This window comes from Podarcis melisellensis, assembly GCF_964234715.1.
Source record: "Podarcis melisellensis genome assembly, chromosome: 9".
Taxonomy (NCBI): domain Eukaryota; kingdom Metazoa; phylum Chordata; class Lepidosauria; order Squamata; family Lacertidae; genus Podarcis; species Podarcis melisellensis.
This window is the reverse complement of record NC_138541.1, coordinates 9,691,838-9,708,479: the sequence shown is the minus strand read 5'-3', so window position 1 is coordinate 9,708,479 and position 16,642 is coordinate 9,691,838. Positions and strand designations below refer to the sequence as shown.

Genomic DNA, 16,642 nt, shown 5'->3' with positions numbered 1-16,642 from the left:
CAAATTTTTAAAAGAAGTAGTAGTTCTGGAACACTCTTCGCATTTAAAGCGTGATTAAATAAATGCTGAGGGGAAGTGTGTGTGTGCCTGTTGCTAACGCTTTCAGGGCTACGTAAGGCTCCCCCAGGAATTTGCCACTTTCTTAAAAAAACAAATGAAATAAAATAAAATGGAAAATACAGGGGGAAGTGTGGAAAGTAGTGGTCTGGTTTATTTGTTTATTTTTACATTTATATCCACCTCAACAAGCTCAAGGTGGCGAGAACAAGTTTCTCCTCCCGCCCTGTTTTTGTACCAGTTTTTGTCTTGAATACAAAGCTTTGTAATAGGTACTAGAAACGTAAGCAGACACACGAGGTGTCATCATCAACCCCAATATTCCTTAGCAGGGGGTTCAGGAACATTGTCCGATTTACTCCAGACCGACGCCAAACTTTTGCAATAGTTTCAAACCCTTCTGCACCGCAAAACCCGCTCCCAAAATGAGGAATTGATACCTGGGTTTGAACTTAATGGCACTGCAGTTAACAGCACTCAAAATCCCACATTGTCAACCCCAAAATTTAAGATCCCCTCCAAACTGGTGCCAAAGTAAATGAAGCTAATATTCAGCTTCATTCAATGTCCCTGAGTCTGAGTATTATGTGAGAAGAAGAAAAATGTCTCTGTCCATTTTCTCCATGCCATACACCATTGTCATGTCCCTTCTTACTGACCCTGTTTTCTAACCAATGAGAACCCAAATGCTGCAATTTTTCCTCACAGCAGAATTGCTTCATTCCCTTGAGCATTTTTTGGAATAAGACGACCAGAACTGAAGAGGTATGCTTGCAGCATAGCACGCCCTCCAATGTCCCACTGATCAAAATCAGGATGTTATTGTTTTGGTCCCAAGTTCTCGTGGGAACCAGCTTATTCGTGCAAGAGCACGAGACCAAAATAGGAGCCTTTGGGGGGGGTCTAGCACTCGGGTGCAAACCCCTTGACTTGATCCAGAGCACTGGACCAAAAACCAGGACATTCTGGCATCCAGTCAGAAGCCAGGATGGATTCTGTCCCCAGGGCCGTCTTATCCATTAGGCTTAGGGCACCCACACATCAGGGGCACCCAGCAGCGGGAGTCTGGGACCGATGGGGAACAGCTGCGAGGGCATGACGGGCGGTGGCGGTGGCAGCTGTTCCTATGGCCAGTTGCGCTCTCTTCCTTCCTGCTTGGGAGAGAAGGCAGCAGTGGCGGCACTCAAAGCTATGCAGCACCCTTCTCCCTCCTGCCCACCCCCTGCCCACCCCCGCGGCAGTAGCAGGACTGCTGAAGAAGCCCACACAGCAAGCCATTCTCAAGCTGCCCAGCACAGCTTCTGTCAAGGAAAAAGTTGGAGGGATTCATTCAGATTTCGGGCGGTGGGAGGGGAAAGCTGAGGGGAGGCACACTACCATTAGGACTCAGTTCAGAGGTAAGGATGGACTCAAGACCGTGCTCTCCGTGCAGTTAGTGGTTAAAAGCAAACACCAACAAAGGACTTCCGGAGGCGGCGCGAAGGGTAATGGCTGCCCTTTCCTAACCGGGAAGGGTGCTCCGTCCGAGAACGGGTCGTCCGCTACGGCGAAGCGGAGACCCACACCGGAAAACTGCAGGCGGCAGAAGCCTGCAGCCTTGGGACCCGGCGGGCGCCAGAAGCTGCCCCCGAAACGTTGAAGGAACCCCGTAAGGGGCTCCGGATCGCGGAGGAGGCAGCGGCGCTGAGGGTCGTTCCGCAATCGGCGGAGAGAAGCCGCGAAGCCGTTGCCGGTGAGCACCGACCTTTCTTCCTGGATTTGGCTGTTAAAAATACAGCAACCTGTGAGTAACAGAGACTTTTAATCAATTTGAGATCAATTTGAGACCAAAAGCAATTGAATTTGGCTGAAAGCGGAGGACGAAAAGAAAAAGGAAGTCCGTCTTCCGCTGCCATTGAACTTCTAAGCAAAGAGCTGGAGGAGTGAAGGCTGCAGTAAATCTTTTATTGACTGGATCTGAGCATTTACTGAACTGTATTTAAAGGCAGAAAAGGAGTGTAAGCATTGGATTTATGTGTTAGCATGGACTGTGGAATCTTCCTCTGCTGAAGTTACATTTTAAAAAAAGGAAACCAGGGGTTGGAACTGCTTGGTAACAGTAGCAATCAGCTTGCAGACCCAAGCATTCTGATACATAAACTGGGAAAATTTGAGAGGTTTGGACTTTGTTGCTTTATAATATCAACTGAAGTACCAACAAGCACTGTTTTGAGACATTGTGTTTTTATAACACCAACTCTGCTAAAAACTTAACATTTGAAGGTTTCTGGACTTTAATTTTTATTTTTGGGTAATCCTTCCTGAAAAGACATTTTAGGCTCCCCCTAGAGGTTTTTGGACTTAACAGCAGTGATATTGTTTTACTTGCTATTTCCTGGCCTGCTGGCTGAGTGCTGCACCTGGGCCGTCTTTTTCTCATGGGAACAACTCAGCTTGACCTTGACTACCAGATAAGTTTGGAATGAGTGGCGCAAAGAAAAAAGAGACCAAGGAAAAAGAACAAAGACCAAGAACGAGACAAACAACTCTAGCCTCAACTTTACAGCAACGTAGATCGTCTGTGCCTATTTTGCACTCTGAGGAAGAAGCTGCCTCCTTGCCACAGGCAGGGGGAGGAGAGACAGAGGATTTACAATTGAAGGATATGGCCTCAGGATCAGCCTCTTCCATTTTAGAAAAAATCTATGAAAAATTGGAATCTTTGGACAAGAGAGTGGAATCTCTGGACAAAAAGGCTGATGAGCAAACTGCGAAAATAGATCAGAATACAGAATGTCTAAATAGAATAACTGGGCAAGTGGCACAGAACACTTAATCGATTGCAAAATTGGAGGAGGCTTCAGGGGAAAACAGGAAACTGGTTGAAGATACCAGCCAAAGACTTGGACAGTTAGAAAAAGAGGTAAGACCACTCAACAAACAAGTAGGTGAACACCAGACCTATCTTTCGATGATTGAATTGAAAAATAGGGAGACCAATTTAAGGATAAGATCTGTACCCGAAGTAGAAGAAGATAAACTGGCTGAGTTCCTGACTAAAATATTTTCTGTGCAGTGGAAACTTGAGGAAAAAGACTTTAAAATAACATCAGCATTTAGGCTGGGAAGATTGATAAGAAAAGAAAAGCCCAGAGATTGCTTGATAACAGTGAGATCAAAGGAGGAAAGGGACAAGATTTTGGGCCTACACTACAGAAATTCACTGGACATTCTGGGCAAAAGAATTGAAATTTATAAGGATATTCCTAGACAGCTTTTGGACTTGAGATCTGAATATTTGGAACTAGCAAAACTATTGAGGAGCAACTCAATCATCTTTAGGTGGGATTTCCCTCAAGGATTATCGTTTACTTTTAGAGGGAGGAAGATCAAAATCAGAACATTGGAAGACAGAGACAAATTTCTGAACCAGTACGGAGAAGACCTTCATAAAGGACTTGGATCATTGCCGGAGCCTGGAGCACCAAAGGAACCGGCACCCTTGGATGACAAAGTACCACCCCTTGAAAAATAACCAGATTCATACAGGATGTCTCTGCAACTTCTGAGCTGGAACATAAATGGCTGCAACATTCCCGAAAAAAGGAAGAAAATTTTTCACATACTAAAAAAGGAACAATTGGACATTATTTGCCTGCAAGAAACACATGTGACTAGGCTCCACAGAAAAGTTCTGGTAAATAAAAGACTCGGCCAGGAATTTATATCTTCAGACAGAGTAAAGAAGAGAGGGGTGGTGATATATGCAAAGGAGAGCCTTTCACCTAAATTATTATTTAAAGATGAACATGGCAGAATTTTGGCAGTCGAAATACAGCATCAAGGAGAAAAAAATATGTTATTAGGAATTTACGCACCAAATGAAGGGAAATCGGAATTTTATAAGAAGTTGCATGAGAGCATGCTGGAGTATCTGGACTTTGACAACATCATCATGATGGGAGATATGAACGGGATTGTATCAACTAACATGGATAAGTCGCAAAGTCAAAAAGTTACCAAAGATGGCAGACTACCAAAGACCTTTTTTGAAATGACAGACAATATGGACTGGATTGACATCTGGAGAATGAGAAACCCCTTGGGAAAGGAACATTCTTCTCTGAAGCCCATCTGACTTGGACAAGAATCGACCAAATATGGATTACTAGAGGTCTGGCACCTAAGGTCAGGAAAGTGGAAATCTGCCCAAAGACCTGCTCCGACCATAACGCTTTGAAAATGGATTTGACATTGTTACCAACCGGCTCCTTTCGATGGAAGATGAATGACAACTTATTCAGAGATCAGGAGATTATTAAAAAGGCCCAAAAAGTTTTGAAAGACTATTTCGAAATAAATTTGAATACAACGGTGGAAAAAAGAACAATTTGGGACGCAAGTAAAGCTGTGATGAGAGGGTTCTTAATACAACAGAATGCTATTAAGAAAAGGAAACAAAATGAAAAGAAAGATAAGATTTTGGAAAAAATAAAAGAATTAGAAAAGAAGTTAAGAGTAAATCCGAAGTCGCAGCCGATTCTGAGAGAAATTAAACTTCACCAGGCACAATATTCTAAACTGATAAATCAGGAAATAGAATGGAAGATTAAGTCAATGAAACAAAAAACGTTTGAATCGGCAAATAAATGTGGGAAACTGCTGGCTTGGCAGTTGAAGAAGAGACAAAAGTTGAACATAGTAACAAATTTAGAAATTGAAGGAAGAAATATTCAGAACCCCGTGGAAATCAGAAAATCTTTTCAGAAATATTTCAAGAAACTATACACTCAAGGGCCGCAAAATGAGGTTGAGATTGAACAATTTTTGGAAAAAAACAGCCTTAAAAAATTTACACAAGAAAATAGACTACTCCTGAACAGTCAAATAACACGACAAGAAATTGAACATGCCATTCAGAACATGAAGCTGGGCAAATCTCCAGGACCAGACGGTCTGACCTCCAAGTATTACAAGACAATGAGTGACTATTTGATTCAACCTTTGATGGAGGTCAGCAATGAAATTCTGGAGGGAAAGAAGGCGCCGGAATCGTGGAAGGAAGCTTTTATCACGTTGATACCAAAATCAGAAACTGAAAAGACACAACTTAAGAACTACCGCCCCATCTCCCTTTTAAATGTGGATTACAAAATATTTGCTGATGTCTTAGCAGGCAGACTTAAAAGAGTTTTGAATGAAGTAATTCACAAGGACCAGGCTGGCTTTCTCCCAGGTAGACATATGTTTGCAAACACAAGGAACATTATTGACATTTTGGAACTTTTGCAAACAAATATAAACACTAAAGCGGTGCTGATTTTTATAGACGCGGAGAAGGCCTTTGACAACATCTCTTGGAAATTTATGAAGGGAAACTTAAAAGAAATGGGAGCGGGGCGGGGTTTTGAAAATGGGATTGATGCAATATATTCAGAACAAAAAGCTAAATTGATAGTCAACAATGTGGTAACGGAAGAATTTAAAATTGAAAAAGGAACACGACAAGGCTGCCCGATTTCCCCTCTGTTATTTATTTCAGTTCTGGAGGTGCTCCTGAACTTGATCAGAGGTGACCGGCTGGTGCAAGGGATTCAGGTCGGAGCGAAACAATATAAACTTAAAGCTTTTGCAGATGACTTAGTTTTGACACTGCAGGAGCCAGAATCTAGTACGAAAAGAGTATTACAACTGATACATGATTTTGGTCAGGTGGCGGGATTTAAGCTAAATAAACAAAAAACGAAGGTGTTAGGGAAAAATATGACAGACACAGAGTCAGAACGGTTTCAGAGAGAAACAGAATTATCAGTGGTGAAAAAGGTAAAGTACCTAGGGGTCAACATAACAGCCAAAAATCTGAGTCTATTTAAGGATAATTATGAAAAATGTTGGTCTGAAATTAAGAGAGACTTGGAAAGTTGGGCAAAACTGAAGCTTTCTTTGTTAGGCCGAATTGCTGCCATTAAGATGAATGTGCTGCCGAAGATGTTGTTCTTGTTCCAAACATTGCAAATTGTGGACAAAACGGAGTGTTTCCGGAGGTGGCAGAGAGATATTTCTAAATTTGTCTGGCAGGGCAAAAAGCCCAGAATCAAGTTTAAGATATTAACAGATGCAAAGGAAAGAGGGGGCTTTGCCCTGCCAGACTTAAGGTTGTATTATGAAGCCGCAGCTTTCTGCTGGCTAAAAGATTGGCTACTTCTTGAAGACACTGATGTGTTAGATCTGGAAGGTTATAACAATGCTTTTGGTTGGCATGCATATTTGTGGTATGACAAAGTTAAGATCAATAAGGCCTTTAAGAACCATATTGTCAGAAAAGCAGTGTTTAATGTCTGGACTAAATACAAAGACTTACTGGAAAATAAAACTCCAAGGTGGCTCTCACCTTTGGAAGCTAAGGCCTGGAAAAGACCCAATATGGAAGCCTACTGGCCAAAATATTGGGAATTGCTAGAAAAAGATGGAGATAATTGGAAATTGCAGAGTATGGAGAAAATGAAGGATAAAGTGCGAGACTGGTTACACTACGCTCAGATTAAGGAAATTTTTAAAAGTGACAAAAAGTTAGGATTCCAGGTGGAGAAATCAAAGTTGGAAACAGAACTGTTAGAACCTAAGACTAAGGTACTTTCAAGAATGTATAACTTGCTGTTGAAATGGAATACACAAGACGAAATGTTAAGTCGGCTATGATAAAATGGGCACAGGATATTGGGCATAACATTATGTTTGAGGACTGGGAAAGATTGTGGACCACTGGGTTGAACTTTACTGCATGTAATGCTTTGAAAGAAAATGTAATGAAAATGATATACAGATGGTACATGACCCCAGTTAAACTTGCCAAAATATACCATTCGTCTGATAACAAATGTTGGAAATGTAAAGAAAATGAAGGAACATTCTTTCACCTCTGGTGGACTTGCCCCAAAGTGAAGGCCTTCTGGGAAATGATATATAATGAGTTGAAAAAGGTATTTAAGTATACCTTCACCAAGAAACCAGAGGCCTTTCTTCTGGGCATTGTCGACCAGAAGGTGTTAAAGAAAGATAGAACATTTTTCATGTATGCAACAACAGCAGCAAGGATACTACTCGCTAAGAACTGGAAAACCCAAGATCTACCCACACTGGAAGAATGGCAGATGCAACTGATGGACTATATGCAACTGGCGGAGATGACGGGCAGAATCCGAGACCTGGGAGAAGAAAGGATTGAAGAAGATTGGAAGAAATTCAAGACTTATTTACAGAAATATTGTGCTTTAGTGGAATGTTAAGAAGGATGCTTGGTTATAAATAATTGGCCATCACCAAAATAGATCAGGATTTGATGATAAGAGAGATTAAGAGAAACAAATTTACAGGAGAATTATTTTATTGTATTTAAATAAGCGGTTACAAAATTGGAAATAAGATGATAATTTGCTTGACAAAAACTTATTAATGATGTAAGTGGGAGCGGGAGACGCGAGGAAGTTCAAGGATATTATGAAATTTTGTTAAAACAAAGCAATATTGTTTTTTTTATTATTGTATTCTTTTTCTTAAAAACTCCAATAAATATTTATAAATTAAAAAAAAAGCAAACACCAACAAAAAGTCCTTTAAAGACAGGGGCGGGTTTTTAGTGAGGCATAAGCTTTCGTGAGCTGCAGACCATTTCGTTCTCTTAAGCATGTGCAGAGTGCCTTGATCTACCCAGTCGCCCATGGTGAGAGTGGCCAGCCTCTATTGATTCAGCACCTCCCGGGGATGCATAATTCCTTCATATTTTAATATCTATGAGCGTTGAGATGAAACCAGTTGTGTGGAAGGAGCTGGCTGCTGAGATTGTGTTGGGCTGACACAAGGCCTTTAAAACACAGGAGGTGGGACATTGTGGCACAAGACAACTCTGGGAAACGGGGGGGAGGGAGGGATACAGTGGTACCTCTGGTTAAGTACTTAATTCGTTCCGGAGGTCCGTACTTAACCTGAAACTGTTCTTAACCTGAGGTACCACTTTAGCTAATGGGGCCTCCTGCTGCCGCCGCACCGCTGGAGCACAATTTCTGTTCTCATCCTGAAGCAAAGTTCTTAACCTGAAGCACTATTTCTGGGTTAGCGGAGTCTGTAACCTGAAGCGTATGTAACCCGAGGTACCACTGTATTTGCACCACGGCGCTGGATATGCTTAAGACGTCCCTGTCTGTCCCACTCAAATTGGGACAGTTGAGGGACTTGCCGAAGATTTCCATTAATGGCATTATGAGATTGACAATTTCCTAATGGTCCTTAGCACGGAATTTGTTGTTTTCCTCAGCTGCTGCACACACTGAGTCAACAACTAGAGGGCACCACGTTGGAGAACGGTGTTGTAGAGAAATCAACCCCAAAACTGCAATGCATGTCAACGTCGTGGTAAAAGTGATTCTGCCCCAGGCAGAAGTTGAGCTAATTCCATGCTTTTCTGTTCTCCTTCCCCTTTTCAAACTCAGGAAGCGACCAAAGAAAGATTCTTCGCTTGCACTTTCATGACATTGAAAGGGAAATCAGAGTTTTTGGAGGAAAAGGAAACAAACGCACTGGCAGATGCATAGTATAAGAGGCCAACCTTTGACCTGCAGCTGGAAGTGACTCAATTACTGGGAAAGGATCCCAGTTCCCAAAACCCATCCGTTGCACTTTATGCAATCCAGCTGATCTGCAGTAAAGCAGAATGACGACGAGAAAATAGGACGGCTCCTGCCGTGATGAAACTGTGCAGGTTGCTTCCCTCTGCTGTGCGAGGGGACCAGCCCTCATTCACCCGATTAGTTCAACGTATGAAAACAAGCCTTCCCAAGCTTCACATTGCTTGTGGAGCCGGCCCACAACTGAGGCTGGGTGAAGCAGCTGCCTCTGGCAGCAGAAGCACACAAGGCCTGCTCCCAGCCTGCCCCCCACTACTTTCCACTGAGTTTTGGTGAGCCTTCTCTCTCCTCCCTCCACCCTCTTCATTTCTCTGCATATTCTGGGAGACCAGAGGAGAGGGGAGCTGGTCGTAGCAGGAGGGGGAAGATTCCCTGGCTTCTTCCGCAGCCTGCCCTTCCGGCCCCCATTCCTCTCCAGCCTCCTCTCCAGCCTCAGAGTCTGAACTGCTCCCTGTCCCAGACTCCTCCTCCTCACTAAACCCTGTTGCCTCCAGCTTCCAATACCTCCCAGTCTGGTCGTCCTTTGCCCTCTGAGTCGTCTTCTGGGGGGGGGGGAGTTCCCCTTGGGAGTTCCCCAGCTGACTCCTCCCTCCACTCCTCTGCACCCAACCAGTCCATGATATGCTCAAACATCACTCTGATATCCACTCCCTTCCCTTAGCTGCTGCGCAAATCGCCTGGAGTCTTGCTCACCTCGCCAGGTGGGGGAAGAGCTGGACGATAAAATTGGGTGGGGAAGGGAGGGAGGGAAGATGTAGGAATTTTGAAACACAGAAAGCTGCATTACACTGAGCTGAGCATTGGTCCATTTACCTCGGTATTATCTACACTGGTGGGCAGCAGCTCTTCATGGTTTCAGGCAACTGACATTACCAGCACTACCTAGTAGAGTATGAGTAGGCAAACTAAGGCCCGGAGGCCAGATCCAGCCCAATCGCCTTCTAAATCCGGCCCATGGACGGTCTGGGAATCGGTGTGTTTTTACATGAGTAGAATGTGTCCTTTTATTTAAAATGCATCTCTGGGATATTTGTGAGGTGTTTTTACATGAGTAGAATGCGTGCTTTTATTTAAAATGCATCTTAGGGTTATTTGTAGGGCATAGGAAGTGGTTCATATTTTTTTCAAAATATAGTCTAGCCCCCCACAAGGTCTGAGGGACAGTGGACCAGCCCCCTGCTGAAAAACTTTGCTGACCCCTGGAACAACTATTTTACTTTTAAAAGACATCTGAAGGCAGCTCTGTTTAGGGAAGTTTTTAATGTTCAATGCTGTATTGTGTTTTTAATATTCGTTTGGGAGCTGCCCAGAGTGGCTGGGGATAAATAATAATAATAATAATAATAATAATAATAATAATAATAATAATAGTAATAATAGATTCTGGCGGTTGAAAGGGGGACCTTTTGCATGCAAGTCAGATGTTCTCCAACTGAACTACAGCCCATCCTATAAGATAGGGAGACTTTAAGTGTATTTTGCCCACCAACAGGGCATGCGATGTCCAGTTATGTTGCTTCTCTGTCAAGGCCCCACATCCTTGACAAATTCATGGGGGATTCCGATCATAGGTGGGGAAATCTATGGCATGCCTGACATTGTGGGACTGCATCTCCCAGTCCCACCAGGCACAACCAGCCAGTGGCATAGCGTGGGTTGTCAGCACCCGGGGCAAGGCAAGTAATTTGTGCCCCCTAACCCGTGGATTTGCACCCCCTAACCCGTGGATTTGCACCCCCTAACCCTAACCCCCAGATGTTGTGCCCGGTGCGGCCGGCCCCCCCCTACACCCCCCCACGCTACGCCACTGCAACCAGCATGGACAAGGGTCAGGGATGATGGGAGTTCTGGTCCAGACTCCAGCAGCACCCAAAGGGCCACAGGTCCCAATGTGGTTCTAGTTCTCTCAATGGCTATTGGCTATAATTGCAAAGCGGAAGCGCCATTTCCAGAGGCAGAATGGCCTTGAATATTGGGACAGAGATAGCTTGTGGGCTTTCTGGGGGCATCTCTCTGGCAAAGCAGGATGCTGCTTTGATCCAAAAGGCCTATTTTTCACATTTGTTACGGAAAAATCTAGGTGTGAGGCTGCTCAGTCACCCAGCTCGTCGGGCAGAGCCCGCGGGTCCCTGCGGAATAAAGGAAGGAGTCCAGCCACCAACCGGAGCAAATAGCTGTAGACCAAAGTTTATTGCACAATAGGTTCAAAGAGCAAATTTGAACCCCGAGGATGGGGTGACAAAGACTTTTAAAACTTTCCCACCCTATCCTAGAATACAGTTTGTACAGCATCATTGCTAGATCATTGGTACATCACTGACATGTCACAAAAGGGGAGGGGTTAACTTTGGCAAACATGTCCAGACAAGTCCTTGGTACAAGATTAGTATAGGCAGACATGGCAGGGCAAGACTCAGGTACAAGATTAGCATAGACAAATATGTCATAAGTACCCACCACCCGAAAGTACAGTAGAGGTTCCTTTGCATGCCTGGAGCCTGAGGCGAGCCAGGTGATGAGATTTGGCTAACAATGAGCCCAGCAATTGTCACCTCTGGACACTTCCTGGAGTCCTTTTTCAAGGGGAAAATAGCTTTGGAATGGAGGAAACTGGCAAAGGAGATGATTCTATATTATTTTTTAAAGCTAGGTAACTTCCCTGAGCTGTCAAGTTGAAAGGATACATTCAGGCATAATATGTGTAACATTTAACTTTAAAGATGTGCCCCCCCCCCCGGTAATTTGCGTAACACATTCCTCTAGGAAGCTCAAACATGGCTGAGAGAGAGAGAAAGAGGCTTAAGTGAGCTTCCTGGTTTGAAGGTTTGCATCTGGGTATCTCTACCCTAAGCCCAGCCGTAACAACATGATGGCCCTATATAGAGTCATAGAATTGTAGAGTTGAAAGGGACCCCAAGGATCATCTAGTCCAACCCTCTGCAATTAAGGAATATTCAGCTGTCCCATATGGGGATCGAACCTGCAACCTTGTGTTATCAGCACCATGCTCTAACCAACCAAGCTATCCACCTCATAAGTATATATATCAGTCAGGTTATATGGTGCTAACCTTCCTGAATACCAGGGCCTACTTTATTGCTTAGTAATTGCAATTAAAGACACGTGCCTTGCAGTTCAAAGCATATCATCTTAGTAGATGGGCTTTCCAGCCAAGTATGCATGGAACTGGGAATTAGAGGCATGTGGGTTTCTGGGACATAAAGTGTATTTTGTCTGAAACACGAAGGAAATGAGCCCTTCCCTCTCTCCCCCCCCCCCCACAATATCCCCATTCCTGTGTTTGTAGGGAATTTGATGTCACAAATCCACGTCATTTAAAGCACAAAGTATCCTGATAACTGTAGTTTACCTCCACAAAGTTACAGTTCCCAAGAACAACTCCCAGCATTCTTTGGGGTAATCCATGTGTTTTAAATACGGTGGTACCTCGGGTAAAGTACTTAATTTGTTCTGGAGGTCCGTTCTTAACCTGAAACTGTTCTTAACCTGAAGCACCACTTTATCTAATGGGGCCTCCTGCTGCTGCCGCGCCGCTGCTGCACGATTTCTGTTCTCATCCTGAAGCAAAATTCTTACCCCGAGGTACTATTTCTGTAACCTGAAGCGTATGTAACCTGCAGTGTATGTAACCCAAGGTACCACTGTACATGGTGTTGTAGCCTTTTTCTACCATCCGGCTGGTAGAAGGAGCAAATGTGATAGATTCATAAAACAAGCACAAGTTCACAGCAATTTGCACAGAGCATATATTCCCTCCCGTTCCCTCCCCTTTCTCCTCCTCCTCAAGAGTCCTGCCTCATGAGTTCCCCTGAGCATGAACAGAAAGCTCCTGTCTTGGGACTCTTTTGGACTCTTGGCGCCCTTCCCAGGAAAGGGGGTGAGAAGCCAATGGGGGTCGAGGAGCCTTGCGGTTCAGCGTGTTCAAGATGTGTTACAACCGAATGAGATAAGAGTCAGTTCCCAGGCCTGAGTATTCTTGGCGATGACAGAGCCTATTCATTAGCCTTTTTGAAGCTCTCTCATACTGATAAAAGAATAACATTTTGCCTATGCATCTTGTGAGGAAAACTTTAGCTGTGGACTTTTAGAAGAGAGAAAAGGAATTTTGGACAGTTTTGAGACCTAGTTGGGGGTCACCTGTCCTCACCTCCTTCAGTGTGAATGTTACTTGTGTTGCCGAAGTTTGATTTGGGAGCTGAATGGCAGCTCCTGTAGGTTTACTTTCGAGGAGAGAGACAACGAATGGACAAACACACACTGGCTGATTTGTTACAAAACAAAAATATTTTTATTTACAAATGTACAGGTGCTAAGCCTGTATTCAAGACCCGGCAAGGAGCAGAATACAACAACAAGATAGCAAGAAAACATTATTCTTTTAAGTTTAACAACGAAACAATGAGTACCAAATGTCTTCCACTCACATAGATTTTTTTTAGCTATTGAGGGCTTTACAACATGAAATTATTTGGTCTCTAGCTTTCTCAGTTTTTTTTTTGTTTCTTCTTATGTGGTAACACATAATTATTGACCTGAAAGTTGAGGGAAAGAAACTAAATGGGAAAAGCTCCTTTTCAAATTCCGGCAGCTTTATACTAGACCGAATCCTGCCAATTAAACACTTAGGTCAGGGAGTTTTCAAACTGTGTGGTCCACAGAACGTCAGTCTTTTAGAAGGTTGTCAGGAGGTCCTCCTGAAGGAGAAATGGATGATGTCTTTGTCCAAAAGAAGCTTGAACCTCATGACTTCTCTACCTCAGTAACCAAATGCCCACTTATATTTTCTTTGCCTTCTCCTCTCTCAGTCTCTAACAATCTTCATTTCCTCTTCTTCATAATTGCCTGTAAGGGAAGCAAAGAAAAATACCAGGTGAGTACAAGACGCTTACCTGTGGCCAGAGTAGATGAGGTATCAGGATCCCATCAACACAACCACCCCATTATCTTGTCTCATCCCAACCCACTGTACTTATTCTGGTCTCACCTACCTCCTTTATACGACGGCCTTGCTCCAAATTAATGTCCAGGCACCTCTTGCGTGCGTTTCTCTTGAAAGTGACTCTGCAAAGAAGCAATTGAGGGCAAATTAGAAACAGGACTACTATTACTATCCTTTTGTGGCAATTGGACTGCTCCAAAATAAAGGCATTTGCCCTGCCCTTCTAGATCAACGCAGCTTCCTTAGGGTTTTATATAGTTACTTGTATTGCATTGAGTAGCAAAATAGCATTGACCCCGAGTAGGAAACTTAACACAAATGTTAAGGCTTCTGGAGTAGAACCAGCATCCACTACTTACACCAGTTCCTCCTGATCGCAGCTGCTGCTGGGCCGGTGAAATTCAACTTCAGCAACGCGTTGAATAGGGACAGAGCTCAGCATCATTCCTTTTGTTCGACAGAGGCAACGCCCTCTGCTGGTAGTTGGCATTCCTGCAACAGAAGAATGTCACCCTTGAGTTACACGTTTGGGTACGCTCGGTCGTAATATAACTTTACAGGGTTGCGGGTGTGATGTGAGAGGGGAGGCTTTCCTTCGAAATCTTCTCTTCAGCGGGGCGTTTCAGACAGAGCAACGGATGGGAAAGTGGTAAGCCACAATCTTTTTAACGCTTGGAGATTTTCTTTGGGAGGAGGGGGGAGATGACATTGCTCCCCCCCAAAAAAACCGTTTTGTTTTCTATTGATTTAATTATATTTACAGTGGTACCTCGGGTTAAGTACTTAATTCGTTCCGGAGGTCTGTTCTTAACCTGAAGCATCACTTTAGCTAATGGGGCCTCCCGCTGCCGCCGCGCCGCCGGAGCACAATTTCTGTTCTCATCCTGAAGCAAAGTTCTTAACCTGAGGTACTATTTCTGGGTTAGCGGAGTCTGTAACCTGAAGCGTCTGTAACCTAAAGCCTGCGGTACCACTGTATATCACACCTTTCTTCTTTGGCACTCAACACAGCATATATTGTTTTCCTTGCCCCCATTTTACTCTCACATGAACCCTGCCGTACAATTTTAAAAAGATATTGACAAGCTGGAATGTGTGCAGAGGAGGGCCACCAGGATGATCAAGGGTTTGGAAACCAAACCTTATGAGGAACGATTGTAGGATTTGGGTATGTTTATCCTGGAAATAAGGAGTCTAAGTGGAGATATCTCAAGGGCTGTCACATGGAAGCCTGTTTTCTGCTGCTCTGGAGGGCAGGACTCGAACCAATGGCTTCAAATTACCAGAAAGAGGGTTCCGACTAAACATGAGGAATAGCTTTTTGATGGTAAGAGCTGTTCTGCAGTGGAATGGACTCCCTCAGAAGTTGGTGGACTCTCCTTCCTTGGAGGTTTTTAAGCAAAGGTTGGGTGTCCATCTGTAATTGATTCCTGCATTGCAGGGGGTTGGCCTAGATGACCCTCAGGGTCCCTTCCATCTCTACAATTCTTTGATTCCACAGGTTAATTTGGTTGAGGGACAGACTGTCCCAAGGCTCTCCAATGCAGCGGGACCTTTCCCAGTTTGACAACACTATTGTGGTGATAGTCATTATTACATTGTACAGTGGTACCTCAGGTTAAGTACTTAATTCGTTCCGGAGGTCCGTTCTTAACCTGAAACTGTTTTTAACCTGAAGCACCACTTTAGCTAATGGAGCTTCCTGCTGCTGCCGCGCCGCCGGAGCACAATTTCTGTTCTCATCCTGAATAAAAGTTCTTAACCTGAAGCACTATTTCGGGGTTAGCGGAGTCTGTAACCTGAAGCGTATGTAACCTGAAGCATATGTAACCTGAGGTACCACTGTAATATCCCTGCTTGAAAGCATTGTATGATATTCACCTACTCCAAACTGATCCACTGTAATTGATAAACTCGACTAAGTCAGGTCCATTAATTGCAACGGTAAAATAAATAGTTGAATACCACCCATTATCATTACTTTGTTGCTCTATTATTCTAGGAGCTTTCCTCATTAGTCAACATTATTGCCACATTGTGATTGCATTGCAAAATGTGGAAGCAGAGAAAATGCAATTAATGCAATGTTATATGGAAGAAAAGGAGGCAAATTAATGTAATATCATACGGAAGAAAAGAAGGCAAAAGAATATTACCTTGTATGAGAGCTGTGCAAAGGACAAGCATCAGGATTACGAGGCAGGACTTCTGGATCATCTTTGCTGCTCTTGCTGCGGCTGCTGTGAGAGGAGGAAATGTGCTGTGTGGTGGAGTCAGAGAGCTTTGGGGCCAGTATTTATTGGCTAGCTTCACCCACTTCTGACATCCCCTGGGGAAATTCCTGCTCCTTTCACTTTCCTTTCCCACGCCACTATAATTTCAAATAAATCATTTCCCATCTCCTAACTGCCAGAAAGGTGCCAGTGGAATAATGGAATGGGGTCTCTGTGTGTGTGTGTGTGTGTGTGTGTGTGTGTGTGTGTGTGTGTGTGTGTGTGTTTTTAACCATTCCAGACAAATTTTCCTTGAAAGCCATCACTTTTAGCTCCATACTTCTTCCCATGTTTACTTTTTGCTCTCCATTTTCTCAATAGTAATTAAGATGTCAAAGAGAAAAACAACTACCAGACTTTTAGAAGACATCTGAAGGCAGCCCTCTTTAGGGAAGCTTTTAATGTTTAATAGACTATTGTATTTTAATATTCTGTTGGAAGCCGCCCAGAGTGGCTGGGGAAACCCAGCCAGATGGGTAGGGTATAAATAATAAATTATTATTATTATTATTATTATTATTATTATTATTATTATTATTATTATTATTTTATTTACTTGCTGAAGTAAATCGAGCACTTAGCTCTATACCTTTCCTGCTTTTTATCCTCTAAATACTAATGTACCTTTTCTGTGTTGCTTCTCCTTCATTCATCCATTTTCTCTTGCTGATTCTTGTTCATATATCGCTACT

At 43.5% G+C, this 16,642-nt stretch overlaps 1 protein-coding gene across 1 annotated transcript; it reads right to left on the bottom strand.

The window, feature by feature from the left end:
* Positions 1–13,000: 13,000 nt before the first annotated feature.
* CXCL11 (C-X-C motif chemokine ligand 11) lies at positions 13,001–15,982 on the bottom strand. Its single transcript, XM_081925510.1, has 4 exons — positions 15,834–15,982; positions 14,037–14,169; positions 13,727–13,799; positions 13,001–13,580 (listed from the first exon to the last, which is right to left on the bottom strand). Exons 1-4 carry the CDS (start codon positions 15,892–15,894, stop codon positions 13,557–13,559), a joined length of 291 nt encoding a protein of 96 aa, XP_081781636.1. The 5' UTR covers positions 15,895–15,982; the 3' UTR covers positions 13,001–13,556.
* Positions 15,983–16,642: the final 660 nt, after the last annotated feature.